This window comes from Chinchilla lanigera, unplaced genomic scaffold, assembly GCF_000276665.1.
Source record: "Chinchilla lanigera isolate Chin_1 unplaced genomic scaffold, ChiLan1.0 scaffold00049, whole genome shotgun sequence".
Lineage (NCBI taxonomy): Eukaryota > Metazoa > Chordata > Mammalia > Rodentia > Chinchillidae > Chinchilla > Chinchilla lanigera.
The window spans coordinates 13,059,390-13,076,038 of record NW_004955450.1 but is presented as its reverse complement, the minus strand read 5'-3'; the positions used below and the strand labels follow the sequence as shown (position 1 = coordinate 13,076,038).

The 16,649-nt window shown below is 38.2% G+C and overlaps 1 protein-coding gene across 1 annotated transcript in view; it reads right to left on the bottom strand.

The window, feature by feature from the left end:
• Vps13c (vacuolar protein sorting 13 homolog C (S. cerevisiae)) overlaps positions 1-16,649 on the bottom strand; it is a gene marked incomplete at its 5' end in the record, with an annotated part of 161,865 nt that overhangs the window by 102,759 nt on the left and 42,457 nt on the right. Inside the window, 11 exon segments of the mRNA XM_013518933.1 lie at positions 457-596; positions 1,359-1,437; positions 2,311-2,440; positions 4,615-4,732; positions 6,724-6,847; positions 7,974-8,110; positions 8,795-8,909; positions 9,437-9,629; positions 10,423-10,565; positions 13,430-13,524; positions 15,090-15,219. Of these exon segments, the coding sequence (XP_013374387.1) occupies positions 457-596; positions 1,359-1,437; positions 2,311-2,440; positions 4,615-4,732; positions 6,724-6,847; positions 7,974-8,110; positions 8,795-8,909; positions 9,437-9,629; positions 10,423-10,565; positions 13,430-13,524; positions 15,090-15,219 (1,404 nt within the window).

Sequence of the window (16,649 nt, the reverse complement as noted above, 5' to 3'; positions counted from 1 at the left end):
ATCTTTCCAAATTACAAATAATGACAGTGAGCAATCATTATGTAATTCAAAAATGGAAGTTAAAAAAATACGTAAGCTGGTCTTGGTGACACATGCCTGTAATCCCAGCTACACAGCTGAACTGCAAGTTTACAAAGAGCCGAGATAACTATTAAGACTTTGTCTCAAAACACAAACAAAAAGGGCCAGGGAAGTAGCTCCATGCTTTCTGGGTTCAATTTCCAGTACGACAAAAAATAAGTAGTCCAAAACTGTCTGAAAAAACAAAAGTCTTAATTACGAGCTCTGTGTTCTTCCTGAACAGATCAGACCACAAATCATCCTTACCGCATTTTCTAAGAAAAATTTCACTTTTTTGAAATGGTGTGTATGAGTACACAACCCAATGTTTGCTCCACCTTGAGGAAGTTTAGAAGACGATGACAAGAATATATTGTAGACAAAAAATATACGTACTTCTTTAACTTCAAACTTGAGTAGGAGATCAATGAGCTCCTCGTTCGGAACCTCTGCAGCTTTTTTGAGTTCTGAGCCTTGCACACTTTTAGCTGCCTGCGAGGCCCCGTCTTCAGCATCGAAATACTCATCGTCAGACTCTAGAGTAAAAAGACGTTCACTCAGCCTGACGCCATGTCCACTAAGCACTGCATAAATACTCAAGCCTAAATTCTCTCAGGCAAAGTTTATTCATTAGATGTAACTCTTCAAACTCAGACTCCAAAGAGTCACAATGCTTTTTTCAAGTCTCACAAGGTAGCGCAGTTTGGCATGTGATAATCATTTTTTTTTTTTTTTTGTCTTTTTGAGACAGGGTCTCACTATCTATTTCAGGTTAGCCTTCAGCTCACTTTGTAGCCCTGGCAGGTCTCCAACTCACAACAATCTGCTGCCTCAGCCTCCCGAGTGCTGGGATTACAGGCGTGCGCCACCATGCCCGGCTGATAATCAAATTTAAAATCAAACAGCAGTATTGTCTTTCCTTCAGTGACTCCACTGTTGGTTTAGTTCACTCATTCATTATTCCACAAAATATTTATTGATTCCTCTACCATGTGTCAGGCTGTGTCAGTCTCCAAGGACATGAAAGTGACCAGAACAGACAAGCTCATTATCCTTGTAAAGCTTATGTTCTAGTTTGAAATTTTAAAAGATCAATTAGGAGTGGCTAGAAATTGTTTAGTAAACACCGCTGACCACCAGAAGAGCAAAACCTGACCCTCAAAACAAGTAACTGACGCGACACTGTTGTCTAACAGCACAACCAGAACCAGACCCAGCAGACTGCTACAATGCACTCACACCACCTCTATTCTTCTGTTGTCACCATAAAGACAATGCAGGAACACTACACCCCTTACCTGAGTCCACTCCATCTAACAGCAGCGAAGTACCAAGGAGACTTTCTGTCCCCCGTGAAGGAACAGGAACTGAGGATACCTAGCACGGTGCACAGGAAGTTAAAGAACAAAAAACAAAACACGAATTCAGCAGGGTTAAATACACGTGAGAGAATGAAAAGTAATAAAGTTCAGAGATGGAAAAATTCGTACACGCCATACACAAAACAGAATACACTATGGCACGCATGGTGAAGCATGCCTGCAACCCCAGTACTCAGGAGGCGGAGGCCGTGAGCTCGCGGCCAGCCTGGGCCACACAGTTTAAGGACAGCCTGAACTACACAGCAATACCCTGTCTCAAAAAAACAATTTATTTCATAAGAAGAAAGAATAAATTATGTAATCAATTAATGGTTGGAATTTACAAATTAAGATTGCCACCCCATTTATAAAGACACAATTAGGTATAACTCTAGCAGAAAGGCCGGGCATATAGCTCAGCGGCATAAGCGCCTGCCTGGCAAGTGCAAGGTCCTGAATTCGATTCCCAGTACCAATAAACAAAAACTCTAGCAGATCATTGTTCATTGTTTATCATTTAGCTGCTGTGAACATCCGAGGTCCCTGGAAAATAGGACCACCATCAGCTGATTCGGGTCTCCCAAAGTTTGGTTCTAAATAAGCAGAAATCCAACATGCTATAAAGATCATTCCAATTAAAGTGACCTAGAACTTTTAAGTCTGACATAAAAGGAAATTTTATCCCAATTATTTTATTTGCAACATTCTGAAGATGATTTATAGTTTTAGTTTTATTTAAAATGTATGTTTTACATCTTATTTTCCTTTCATTTCTGTATTTTTGGTTCTTTCGGTCATAAAGCTTGCCCTAAAACTGCCTTCCGACCTCTACCCTATAAGAGCAGTTGTGTGAAAATAGGAGATTTAACATTTCTATCACATTCATTACCTGTCTCTCTGGCGACTGTGTAGATGATTTCTGGGGCAAAGGGATACTGTTAATCAAACACAACACATCTTTCATCTTCTGGTCAGAAATTCTCACATGCATCAAAGGAAGTCCTCCTGACACTTTAAATCTAAAAATACAATTCAGCCAAAGATTTCAAGATCAGCTTATCAGTATAGCAGAGGAGGAAAAAAACTGCAGAGTCAAAGTCACTGCAGACATGTTTTAATCTAAGCCCAAGATCACACTGACAATACTGTCAGCTAACTGGAAGTTCTAAGTCAAGTTTCCAGGTAATATAATTAATTTAGGGATCCCTGGTAATTTAATTTCCAGGTATCTTTTTTTGAGCAGCCAAATTTTTAAGGATTTTATAAAAATACTTCTAAATATAATTCTCTATTTTTTAAAGCCAAAACCACTATACACACTTTATTTCCAAATTTCCAAGATTTCTCCTCATTAATAGAAAAGAGCACCTAACCTATCAAGCTCTATCTCCCTGTGTCCTAGTTTTTTAATGCACAGCACTTGGGAGTACCTGACAAATCACACACACACACCCTTGCTTATCTCACGTCCGCTCTCACTGAAACGTAAGTTCACTGAGGCCATCTGCTCACACTGCATCACAGCCTGCCGCCTCTCTGCTCACTGTGTCTGCTCCAGGTCTGCTTGTCTCAACCGCCCTGTGCAGCCCCATGCTCCTCATAAAGCTCCTGGCTTCCTAACTAAGCTGTGAACAGTGCAAGTTTACAGATGCCTAACTGCCAGATGGGTTATTAGGATAAGCAGAAGCAGCACTTAGACGGAAATTTACAGCACTAAATCCCTATGTAAGGAAAAAGAAAGGCTCAAATTAATAACCTCAACTTCTACCTCAAGAAACTGGTAATGAAAAGCAAACTAAACTCAAAATAAACAGAAGAAAACAGTCACAAAATCAGGGTGGAAATGAGGACAAAAAAGGTAGAAAACAATTTGAGAAAATATTTGAAACGGAAAAGAAGATTAAGGAAATTGATAAACCTCTACGTAGACTGATAGGAAAAAAAGAGAAAACACAAATTACTCATACCAGAATTGAGAGATGACATTACTACAGATTATTAATGTATGAGAAAGTTAATAAAATACTATGAATAATTTTATGCTAATAAACCGAACAACAAAGTTAAACAAATTTCTTAAAATACAAACAAAATCATGCAAAACATTTGCAACATTCAAAAGATGATTCAAAACAATCTGAATACATGTGAATCTATAAAATAAAGTGAATTTGTAGTTTAAAATTTTCTCAAAAAGAAACTCCCAAGCGCTGATGGCTTTACTGGTAAATTCTACCAAACATGTAAGAAAGAAACAATACTGATTTCTATACATTTTCCAGGTGGCCAACATTACTCTGATACCAAAACAAAAAAGGAAAGCACAGATCAATGTCCCTCATGAACACAGATGTAACACTTCCTCGCGAAGTTTTTGTAAATTATGCCCCATAGTATTTTGAAAGATCAATACATTATCACCAAGTAAGGTTTATCTAGTAAGACAGGCTGGTTTAATATCTAACTGGTAAAGGGCATAAAGGAATTACCGACACATGCACCAACATGAAGGAGTCACTAACTATGTTGAAAGAGATCAAACAAAAATAAAAGTTCTATGGTTTCATTCACATAAAATTCTAGAAAATTTTTAACAAATCCACAGTGTCAGAAAACAGACCAATGTTGTCTATGGACTGGTTGTGGGGACAGGAATAGACAGGGAAAAGAGGGAATAGAGAGCTCAAGAGAGCTTCTCGAGGCGATGGGTGTGTTCATCAACTTGCCTGTGAAACTTCCACGGAGATCCACACACATCAAAACTTAGCCAATCACACACTTCCAATGAGGCAGCCTGCTGAGTGCCAGCTACACTTTAACAAAAGTTTTCCTAATGGGCAGCGTAACTAATCAAAATTCAGTTCTAGTTTTTATTCCCCTTGATTTTTCAGAAGATGTCATGTAGCTTCACGACAAAACAGGCCTGTCATTTTTTTATGCCTGCCATTTTTTGAGGCTTTTATTTCATTGATAACGAACCTTGAATCGGATCCATTAAAAAACACAGATCACTAAATTTTAAACTATGTAAAAGTCTAGATAAGACTTCTCAAGAGGTTACATACAAATCAAATAACATTTTCCTTAAAACGTATTTTAATATTTTTCCTTCTCCCACAGAAATCTATCTAGGACTTGATACAGATAAGGTTCATTTGGTTGGTTTCTAACACGAAAGAAACTCACACATTACCTGGCCATTCTAACGTCTTTTTCTACCATCGCCTTGGCCAGCTCCACATGAATATCCATGGGCTGCAATACATGCAGAGTGGATGGATGCTGAAATCGACACTTTTTCCAGTTCTCCTCTTTAAAAACAGAATTTAAAATAAATAACTTCTACCACGTTATCAAGTATTTTGCAGAAAACTGCTTAGTAGAAAATAGTGAAGGAGGGGGGCTGGGGATTTAGCTCAATGGCAAAAGCGCCTGCCTGGCAACCGCAAGGTCGTGAGTTCAGTTCCCGGTACCGGAGAAAAACCAAAAAAAAAAAAAAAAAAAGGATAGAATAGAAAATAGTGAAGGGGCTGAGTCAGTAAATAACCATTTTTATTTCTTTCAGCATACAAGATCTTTTTGCAGTACTGGGGCTCAAACTGAGGATCTCATACATGTTAGACAAGCACTCTACCACTGAGCTACAATCACCTGTATTTTTAATATAGATTGACAGTAGTCGGAGACTGATACAAAGATAATTCTATATAGTTTGAAAATGTCTGTATGACAACTCTTGCATTTCAAAGCAAGCAGGAAAAAAACAAGAATCACCTCAATTCCAGAGTTACTGATCAAGATGGGTGGTTATGGTGAAAAGCAGGACGAGGGCAGAAAAGAAGGGGCGAGGTTCATGGACTTCCTAAGAGCAATAATTATACTTGCTTCATACGTGACGACAAAGCAAAAATGAGTTTTGTCAAGCAAGACTTTAACATAAAAATGTGTAATGATCACTTTTTCCAAAAAAAAATCTTGAAGATACATTTCCCAGTAGCTGACAGTCCTGCACTGGTGGTTCAGCGGTAGAATTCTCGCCTGCCAACGGTTCACAGTCTTGTACACATCTTCACTGACGGCAGTGATGGAGCAGGTTCTGTCACGTGTAATTCAATTATTTGTAAATACATGCCCAAAAAAGGCTTTTTCTTTTTTTGGTACCAGGATTCAAACTAAGGGCCTTATGAATGCCAGGCAGGCGCTTGTACCACTGAGCTATATCCCCGGGAAAAAAGGTAGTTTTAACGGTTTGTGTATTGGCCTTCAAGGAATTAAAAGGCCCTTAATATACAAAAAACAATACTTTATCTTCACATTTTAATAAAAATGCACTTACTACATTAGAACCTATACTCAGTTTCTGCCTGTGCTTTTCTCCAATGACCTACCACAAAATGTATCTAAAGATATTTAATAAATACTTACTGCTTTTAAAACTAGAAAAAGTACAAATAAGCAAAGCCTTTACTTATGCAATAGAGAATGAACCATGTCTTTGGAGAAATTATGATTTTAAGACTTTATCCACAGGTTAAGTATTCTTTATTCACAATGTGTAGGACCAAAAGTACGTCAGATTTTGGATTATTTTGGAACATCTGAATATAAATAATGGCTCACCTTGGGGATGAGACTCAAGTATAAACACAAAAGGCACTGATATGTCATATCCACCTTATGAGTCAGAAGATAATTGTATATAATATTTTCAGTGCACCTGTGCTTTGACTATGACCTAGCACATGAGATCACATGTGGAATTTTCCATGTATGGCATTATGTTAGCATTCAAAAAATTTTGGACTGAGGAGAATTTTGGGTTTAGGATTTTTGGATTAGTGATGCTAATGTTATTTTGAAGACACATATTTCTCAGATATCTACAGAAGTAGAAGATGCGATACTGCTGCACTAGACAAGGGTAACATGGTGAAATATTGAATAACGAAGGCAACAAAGAAAAACAACCTCAAAACATCCCAAAAGCATTAGGACAGAGGAACTCGAACCAACCGCAGCTTCCATTTTGTGCTCTGAACTGTTTTATAGTTACAAAAAGAAAGCTCATGAATGGACTGCGGTTCAAACACCTAATATGTTTGCCCGAGATGACCAGGCAAATATTGTTTCAGCTTATAACTGTGGCAGTGATTTGCACTAGTATGTTCCTACATGGTTTTCTTAAGTGCCAACAGGGTTATTTTTGCAAAATCATTGTCAGGGCTGATATACATACACAAACATATGCATATATTTAACCTAAGCTATTCTAACATATTCTAAAAGCTGACCAGTGCTATACCTGCTCTTGCAAAGAGTAGCTGTACACTCTTTATTTCAACATCGAACTTGTCATATGCTTTATCCATTATTTCTTCCAGGGATGAATTAGTAGTCTTCTGTAGAGCTTGATTTTTACTGTTAAGCTAAAATGAAGAAAACATTTTTGATTTTTCACACAACAGAATGTAAACAAATCAACATACTTTAGTTGCGTTTTCTCAAAACCTAATTAAATGAGACTGTCCTTAAGGAATTCAGAATTTGCTTCATTTATTGGTAATTTTTACAAATACTTATTAGCCATGTAATACTTCAAAATACATCTCTATTATGTTTAGGTAATAAATGCTGAGCACATCTTCATTAATTATATCAGCTACACAGCTGTCTGCCTCAAATAACCCATCTTCCTCCCGGCTCTCAGGAGGTGGCTCTGCACCCCTCCCACCACCCTGCACCTCTCCCACCACCCTGCACCTACATGGCTTTCCTTCTCCCATTGTTTCGTGACAGCAATTAGGCCATGCGAAATCAGTGCCCAGTCCTATTCCTCCCCTTCCTTCCCAGCGGAAGCAAAGGCCAGCTCAGGCCTGTATTTCTGAAAGCTTCACCTTTCTTCCAGAGGCTGAGATTCCACGAGAGACAGAACCCAAAATCTAGGGGTTCTTTTGTTCTACTTAGTTACTGGCAGCAATTAAACAAATATATGCATACAGTCTCCTGTAAGCAAAATACATAAGCAACATGCAACACTGTATAACTGATCTCAGAAACCATGAAAACTAAAACTATTTCTCCCCAATTAGGAAAAGACAAAAGCAATTCCATCCTCAATGTGAAATCATCAACTATTAGGGAAACTCCAGAATACTTCTGTTTAATAGTTATATAATATATATTGAGTAATCTAGACAAGCATTTTACCAGGGAGGTACAACCGTACTCTTATATGGAGTAAGCTAAGCTAAGCTTGACAAATGCTAAGAAAAAGTCTTAGTTTAGTGTAAGTAAACTCTGAAGGAGTTTCACTTTTTGTGGAGGAAAGTTGTCTGTGGAACTATCAGATAGGAAGGCTTTAGATTTATACTTAAATCAAGGACTTTTCCAGTCTCAATAATATGTGTTAAGTCCTGAAGGAAAAAAAAATGGAAGATGAAATGGTTAGGCTGAAATATGAAATAAAATATGTAAAAAAGAACAAGCTATCAGATAGCAAGCTACGTATGAACCTTGTCAAAGACGGGCAGACAAAAATGCGTATGTACCTACCTGAAATGTACCAAAATCTAAAATGAGAAGATTTGACTTTTCATGGTGGAAACCTGTCTGTGGAACTATCAGGTAAGAAGGCTTTAGATTTATCTTTAAATCAAGGACTTTTCGAGTCTCAATAATATGTGTAAGTCCTGAAGAAAAAAAAAGAAGATGAAATGGTTAGGCTGAAATACATAATCGTACCATTAACTAGACTAAGAAATTTACTTGAAAGGCATTAAGGCAGACTGCTAGCTCTCATAAATCGATTCTCAGTTGAGGTGAAAATGGCATAGAGTCAATGGACAATCACATGCCAGCATAGTAAACTCAGCACGCCTATAATACTAGTGTTTCATACCGAGAGCATTACCAGGTAATACAGTTGGCTTGAGTTCAGAGGCCACGTTACACAGAAGCACCTATCTTTAAAACTACAGAATCATAAACAGCATGGAAAGCAGCTTCCCCAGAGCAGAAGGAGGGGTGTTTCCACCTCAAACTCATTCTGGGGCACAGGTCCTTGAATATAATGCAGACAGAGTCATCTGCACCCCACATCATTCTCTTTCTCGCCCAGCTTAGAAAGTGTATTTGAGTTGCCTTGGGGTTTTTCTGTCTTTTCTGTTTTTTTTAATTTTTTGGTGTTGGGTGCTGAATCCAAAACCTCCCACCTGCTAGACATGCGTTGTACCACCGACCTAACTCCCCCAGCTCTACACTTCAGTTTGAGTACTGAGTCCATTCAGTCCACACAGATGAAGGAACCTACACTGATTTAAATACACTGACACAAGAACACACACTTTTTCCAGTAGACACTCAAAATTCTTTACCTGTAGCTGTTCTCTCTTTAATTTCTTCCAGCTTCATCAAAGTAGCTGATGTTATCTGCTCAAGATCCAGTCCCCTATTTGACTGAAAGAAATCAACCACTGCATTGATGGTTTTCTGTAAAAGAATTTAAAAATACAACCAAGTTATACCCACCTCTTTCTATATTATAACTTTTTAAGACTTCACCTCATTCTAAAACAGCTATGGCTTTGAAATGAGAAATTCAAAGATATTCTGTTCTACTTCATCTCCCACTGGAGAAAGAACAGCCAAGGAAGCTTACTGGGGAGGCCACCAACATCTGCATATCACTACCACGTCAACCGCATGAACACCGAAGGCAAAGAGGAGTAGGAAAGCGGCGTGTCCCCAGCCAGCAGCAGCTGGCACGGTGAACACACTGCTCTTTAAATGTACTAGGGTTTTTAAAGTCAACATAAGCAGAGGTAAATAAACCTCAGGCAGAAAAGCAGCAACAGCATATGAGAAATTAAAACTGACTGCTAAATATGTACTGCTTCTGAAACAAGAAAAACTTCACAAATGCACTTGTTAATGAATGTAAAATACGACCGAAGAGAAATGAGCCAACACTGAATGCAAGGCAGCTTCAGCAAGGAGCCCATCCTCCCTGTACCTACAGCATCGTAGATGACCTCCACGGGCTGCGACTGGACAGTCAGCGTCTGGTCGGCAGGGCTGTTCTCTGGATTGGTTTCAAATTCAATTTTAAGCAAGGATGATGCGGTGTCACCAATTGAAGCCACAAGGGATGGTACAACGTCTTGCTGTCTCAGACCTGTGATATACCAGTGTTCTAACTTTGCTTCTACCCTGCAGTCCAAAGCAGAATAAGAAAGTCCTAAGAGCCTTTGTAATTTAGTGGGTTGAAATACAACAATCTTCCAAGAATCGGGCGCCAGCCCATTATTCAAAAGTGAAATTCAACTTCCTTACCCTGCTTTCATTCACCCACACCATCCGTTTTTGCTGCTGCTGGTACTGTAGTAACTTTTATTAACTAATCATCCACAGGAAAAGCTCACTTTAGCCAACCCTGGGAGCTACAGCAGTTCTGATCACTGTTTCATGAATAAAAACTCATGCGAAACAGAGGAGTTCATCTGCCTATTCCCATGCCAGCCTCACCACCTTTCACCTCTTCCCTGCTTCTCCTTGTGCCCTTTCCTGGTAGCCAGCCTAGGCCTTCTCAGGCTCAGCCTCTTACACACCTGAGCCTGTGCAGCAGTAACTAGGAGGCACTTAATTTTAAAGCATCATCTCACTTTGAATCACCTAATGTTACACCGTTCCTGAATTATTAGTTTTTTGTGTATTTCACCAACTACAACTTACACTTCTTGCAAACAAAAACTCAAGGTGCCCACACACAGCTTCCACAGCATGGGGCCCACGGTACCCGATGTTTGTGAAGAGAAGGAGCGAGATGAAGTAAGTGATGAGCTCCCTCTGCAGTTCCACAGTAAACCACACACAAAGTGACTCTCTTAGCACACAAAGAAACGAAACGTAAAAAATACTGCTCTCTCTTCTATGTTGAATAACACTTCATATTTTTTGGCCTACAGTCATTATTAAACACTGAAATACGTTTTTAAAAACTTACTTAAGGGCTTGTGCCCCTGGTCGCTGAGATACGTGGGTGCCCAGGCCAATTACCTGGATTTTTAGTATTTCTGGAACATTTCTGTTTTCTCTGATTACAACAGAAGTGCTTACTAACTTCAGGGTCATTATATAGGCAACGTACTGAAGATAAAAAAGAATGAAAATTGTTAGAAGTTTACATAACCTTTAGTAGTTTCTTCTCAAATAAATGTGCTGAATTATGAAGTGACCTAGCAACATGGAGGTTCTGGCATGCACATAATTACCACAAATGAAGAATAGCAGAATAGCCAATGAAATTTCCTCTCAGATATTTATAAAAGATCCGAAAGTTCATTTTTTTTAAGTTTTAAAGGCAGAAACAATGACATATAACAAGACGCCTTTTAGCTGAGCAAAAAAAGAATCCTAACAATAAGAAACATCCACTTGACGGCTGCAGGAAGTTAACAAGACACTAAAAACAATCCAATGGTTACTGAGCCACGACCAGACGCAGGGCAGAGAACCGCCAGGGAGATCAGCCTGGATCTGAGAATGTGACTCGGACAGACGTGCTCAAAAACCGAGCAAGGGAGGCAAAGAGCAGGAAGCTAGACTGGAGGACCCAAACCGGAAACGAGGCCCCAGCAGGGGGCGAGGGCACCCACAGGGCTCTCCCACTTCGGCCAGGACCCTGCAGGGCTACAACCCAGGGCCACAGGTGAGCAATAAGTAAGCAGACTCCCAGGGTCTACAGCACAGCAGCAAATCACATCAACCCCCTAAAAAGGACTGAGGGACCCCACATAATGGTGCTACATACAGCACGGAGAAACACAAGCTCTCTGAAATGAGAATCTGCCTCTTACAGGGTACTGTTTCCCTACAGTTCTAAAACACAAAAATATTGTCATTTGCAAAATCAGTATCTACTATACTGGATACACTTATAAATATGCTCCTGGGATCCAGAATATGTTCAAACAAACTCAGCAAAAACAACAGAAAGTATAAACATTCAGGGGGGCTCTAGACATCAAATCTTACACCCACAGAAGTATAAGCTTAGATGTACACTATGGTGCTCACTATACTCCAAGAGGTGAAAGACAAAACTGAGTTCGTAAAGAATTTTGAAGTTATTTTTTTAAAAAGAGAAACAGAACCAAACAGAAACTCAAGAATTGAAAAACAAAGAATGAGAAATTCAATGAATGAATTTAACAGTAATAAACAACCAGCTCAAGAGAGAAGAAGAAGAAATGATTCAAAAGAAGAAATTAAGAACTTGGAAATACAGAATAAAGAAGACACATGTGACATATGAAATAATCCAAGGAAGGATATTAGAAATCCTAAAAAGACAAGAGAAAGAGAATGAAGGGGAAAAAACAAAATCTGTACTGATTTCCCATAAGAGTTCAAGATGGCCTAAAAAATTCAAACAATCAGCAATTTTTTTTTTTTTTTTTTTTTGGTCTTTTTGAGACAGGGTCTTGCTATGCAGGCTGGCCTTGAGCTCACTTTGTAGCTCAGGCTGGTCTTGAACTCGCAGGGATCCTCCTGCCTCAGCCTCTCAAGTGCTGGGATTACAGGCGTGCACTACCATGCCCAGGCACAATCTGTAATTCTATATACAGAAAAAAGAATCCTTCAAGGAAAAAAAGGCAAACAGATACATTTTTAGAAAACTAATTATCAGAAGACCAGCATTAAAAGAAATAATATATAGTAATGGGCACTCTTTGGGCAGAAATAAAGTAATAGCACATAAATGATCAGAGAGATAGGAAGGAATTAAGTGACTGGAACATTCAATTTGCTGATGTCACCATTCTCCCCCAAATAACCCACATATTCAGCGCAATCTTCAACAAACTGGCAGCATGTACTTTTGAAAACATATAAGCACAAATGTTCTAGAATAACCAAGCGTCCCTTACGAAAAGATCAAGCCAGCATGGTGGTGCAATCCGGCCTTCCCAACACTCAGGAAGCTAAAGGAGGAGGGTAACAAGTTCAAGACCAATCTATGCTATACAGGGAGAACTTGTTTGAAAAAAAAATTGGAACTTAATGAAATACTGCGGGATACCTAACATTGACAATGGCTGAAACTTAAAACACTTATGCCAAGTATTGGTGAAGATGCAGAATCCTCATATCAGCTGATGGAAATGTTTTCCATATTGCAAAACTATTTCCTAGACTACAATATTACATACACTCATATCCTAAGACCCAGCAGTTTTACTAAGTAGATACTATGCATGAAATCTTAGATATGCACACTATAAAAATACTTATAAAAAGTTCATGGCAGCATTACTCATATAACCAAACAGAACAACCCAAATGTTCATCAGCAGAAGCAGAAATAAGTAACTCGTGGTATTTTTCTCAAATGATGGAATCCTACGAAGAAACAAAACTCAGCAAAATATATGCAGTACAACAACAGGATGGGCCTAAACATGAACATGTATCTTATGACTGATTTACAGAAAGATAAAAGTGCACAAGATAAAATCAGTGCTTATAGTATAAAACAAAAATTAAAAAAAAATTACTACCATCAAAACAGGTCATCAGTTGTCTCTGAAAAGCAAGAGTGGGAGGATGTACGAGGGCTCTACAATGCCGGCAATACTCCAAATCTTGGCCCTGACAGTAATTATATACTTGCTTCATTCTGATCAATCAAGGGAGCAAGGCATTTCAGTTTCTTTCACTCTTACATGAGTCACATTCCACAATAAAAAAAAGTTTTAAAGATTGAATTTAAACTATAGCAAGTGTTTTTTATCAGATTATTATTACATTCACTAAACCAAATAAATCTAAAGTTGAAAGGATAATTTTAATTGGTAAGGCCCAACTGGAAGCATTTGACAACTGAAGAATAAAGTAGAAACTACTAATAACTTATGTCCAATAGTTAAAAAGTCGTAACTTGTTTAATCCAATACAAGATAATAGAGTAAAATGAATCAAAATACCTCTTAAACCGCCTATGTAATTACCTGCTTGGGTAAAGTCAAGTTATGGGTGCTTTCGCTATAACCAATGGCAGTGAAGAGTTTATCTTTCTCCTCTGGGGTCATAAGATCATCAATAGCTACAAGGAAAACACAGTAATTTAAGAAACTAATTTCTTCAGTTTTACGTATAATCAAAAAGTCAAAACAAATGTCCTAAAATCAACAGACACAAATGATGAAACAAACAGCAAGGTAAACTCCTCTAATATTCCAGTACAACTAAGACAAGCACCCTGTGTTTGCCTGCCTCTGTAGAGGCAAAGAACCATATAAAGGAGATTCTGTTCTCAAAACGATTTTGTATTCCCTACGAATCTTACAACTTAAGTCAAACTTCTCATTAAATACTCATGTAAAAGGTAACAGTAAGAAGTGTTAAATGTTGAAACCCTAAATTTAAACATTTTAAATTTCTTACAATTTTTAAGAAAGTTTTATTTTAGATAAATGTACTTATGTTTAGTATACTGAGCTGATTTTTTTTTTCTTTTTTTATTATAAAGAGAATTTTAAAATAATAAAATACCAACAACACAGACAAAAACAAAACAGCAAAAACAAGAAAAATGATACAGGGTTTCAAAACAAAATGACAGGAATTAACAGTGGTTATTACATTATATATTGTTATCTTCAACAGCACTGCTCAGATTACCAGATGTAAGAACACAAGACTGATCAAACCATTGAGAATAAAAAATAATTTTAAAAAATTAGAAATTCAACCCAGCTATTCCCCTTCTGGGTATTTTCCCAGAAGATCTGAAAACATCCTATCACAGCGATATATGTGCACCCATGTTTACAGCAGCGCAATTTGTAATTGCTAAATTGTGGAAGCAACCCAAATGTCTATCCACTGAGGATTGGATAAAAAAATTGTGGTGCTTTTATATAATGGCATATTACTCAGCTATAAGGAAATATAAACTTGAGGCTTTTACAGGTAAATGGTCACAACTAGAGACCAAACTCAGTAAGTGAAATAAACCAGACCTGCATGTGTAAGCAACGTATTGTCTCACTAGTGTGAGAAACTGAAAGAGTGAATAAAAATTAGGAGGTATGACAGACATTGTGAAACGAAAGGAAAATGCTCAGAAGTAAAGAGCAACTGGGGTGAGGGAAAAGAGAAAAGAAAGAAGGGGAAATTATGCAAGTATGTATATACAGGACAGCTAACATAGTTGTATTACTGCCTTCTATTGCTCTACAGAAAGGAACAGTTAATGATTACTTATTTGATCAGTCTTGCATGTCTCTATTTGTTTTCCTGAGAAACCACTTTGAAGATATCAATACGTAATACAACAACCATTGTGAATTTCCTACCACTTCGTAATTCAGTACTGCCTGTATTGTTTTTATGCTATTTTGTAAATGGATGTCTGTTTGTTAATATGTTTTCTTCCTTTTACTTTTAAAATAAATTTTAAAAAATAAAATAAAAAATGATACAGAGCTTCAGTAAAAAGATGGTAAGAATTCAACAATGGTTGTTATACTGCACATTACTGTCCTCAAATTAGTTGTTCATTTCAAAATAAAACCATTTTGAAATAAAATTCAATGAAAAGACTAAGGTACAATTTACTTCATTTTTCCTCATGAATGTACAGTAAACTATTGGACTTGAACTTACTTTCAGGAATCAATGATTCTTCCTCTTTTTTCTTAGATTCCTTCTTACCCCAAAACCCACTAAACCAGCCTCCCCGTTTCTCCCCCGTGTCTGTAGATTTTTTCCTTAGTTTCTGCCCAGATCGAATCACCTAGAAAATTAAAATTTAAAAATTAATTGAAAAATAAATTCTTGCTTCATTTGAAGTATTTACTATGCTCAACCCAACAGGCTGAAAAGCCAGGTCCTTCTTAAATGATGCTCACAGTACGACTCGGTAAACACAGCCCCGCCCCCCCCCACCTCCTTGCTGTATCTATGGGAAGCATCTTGATAAGACTGCATTTTATCCGCAACATAGTTGGTTTCAAGTAAAACTGTTCTGGGGATTGTGATCCAGCATTGCAGGTTTATAAGTGAAGAGTTCCACAAAAAGAAGATGCTCTCATACCCAAAATGTGTTAGTGCAAAGCAATCGCATTTCAGAATTCACATCCACTGCTGGCTGGCTAACTAAGGGTACGGTAGGTGATGAGAGCTACAGAGGGCACCCGAGTCACAGACCAGCCTCTTTCCTCAACCGATCTCTCATTTGTCTCTGAGACTCCCCCTCCTTGTCCACTTACCAGATGAACCAAAACACTGAACACAGGCAAAGAGAATGAAGGCAAAAATTAGTGTAGACTTTACCCCGAAGTAGTAAATTTCAGTAATGTTCCCACTTCAAACATAAAATATTCTAAATTGATAGGGAAGCAGTAACTCCACAGCAGAGAGAACAGGTTCAGTTAGTGAGTTATAAAGACTAAGCATGGGGAAAATGTTAGACATCTGCCATACGCCTAGGATGAGTGCGGCCATGAAAAGCTTGTTTGCATTTGCAAGTTGCAAGGGAAGGCCAGCGCAGCCACCGCAGACCCCCCAGCTCAGGGCACTCAGTCCTTCCTGCGTCCGTGCACCAGCAGGGAGTTTAAGAAAACCCTCACTGTCCAACCCCACCCCAATCAAACCCATGTTCAGGTGTGGGGCTCCAGGCATCCGTGCGGTATGAAAATAACCCAGGTGACTCGAATGTACACCAGGGTTCCAGACCACAGTGAAGGAGTTTCCTCCAACAACAGCAGAGATCAAAGCACAGGGGTTTAGCTGCTCCAACCCTTTCCCAGTGGGTGAAACCGAGCTACTCCGGAGAACATGCCAACTAAAAGCCCCTCATCTGGGCTTCTGAAGGTCAGATTACAGTACCGCTGGTCCTCCTAGGAAAACGCAGCCAGAGACTGCAACCCGGAACCCCTCTGGTATACTTGCCCTTCATATATAAACAGATTTATGAGGAGTTCTTCATAAACCTAAATGCCGAAAAAGCGGCAAGGCATCTGAACACTAAAATCTTTTTCAGTAAACTGATCACTTTTAAAGGGCAGGCACTAAATTTTTAAAAATTATAACCATCTTTTTAGTCTTCATAAAAATCTCCTTTATGATAATAAATAACATGTATTTTAAGGAAATACATTTTTATTCAGAATATGAATTAACTAAAACTAATCATTAGAAGACTGAAATAAATACCCTGACAAG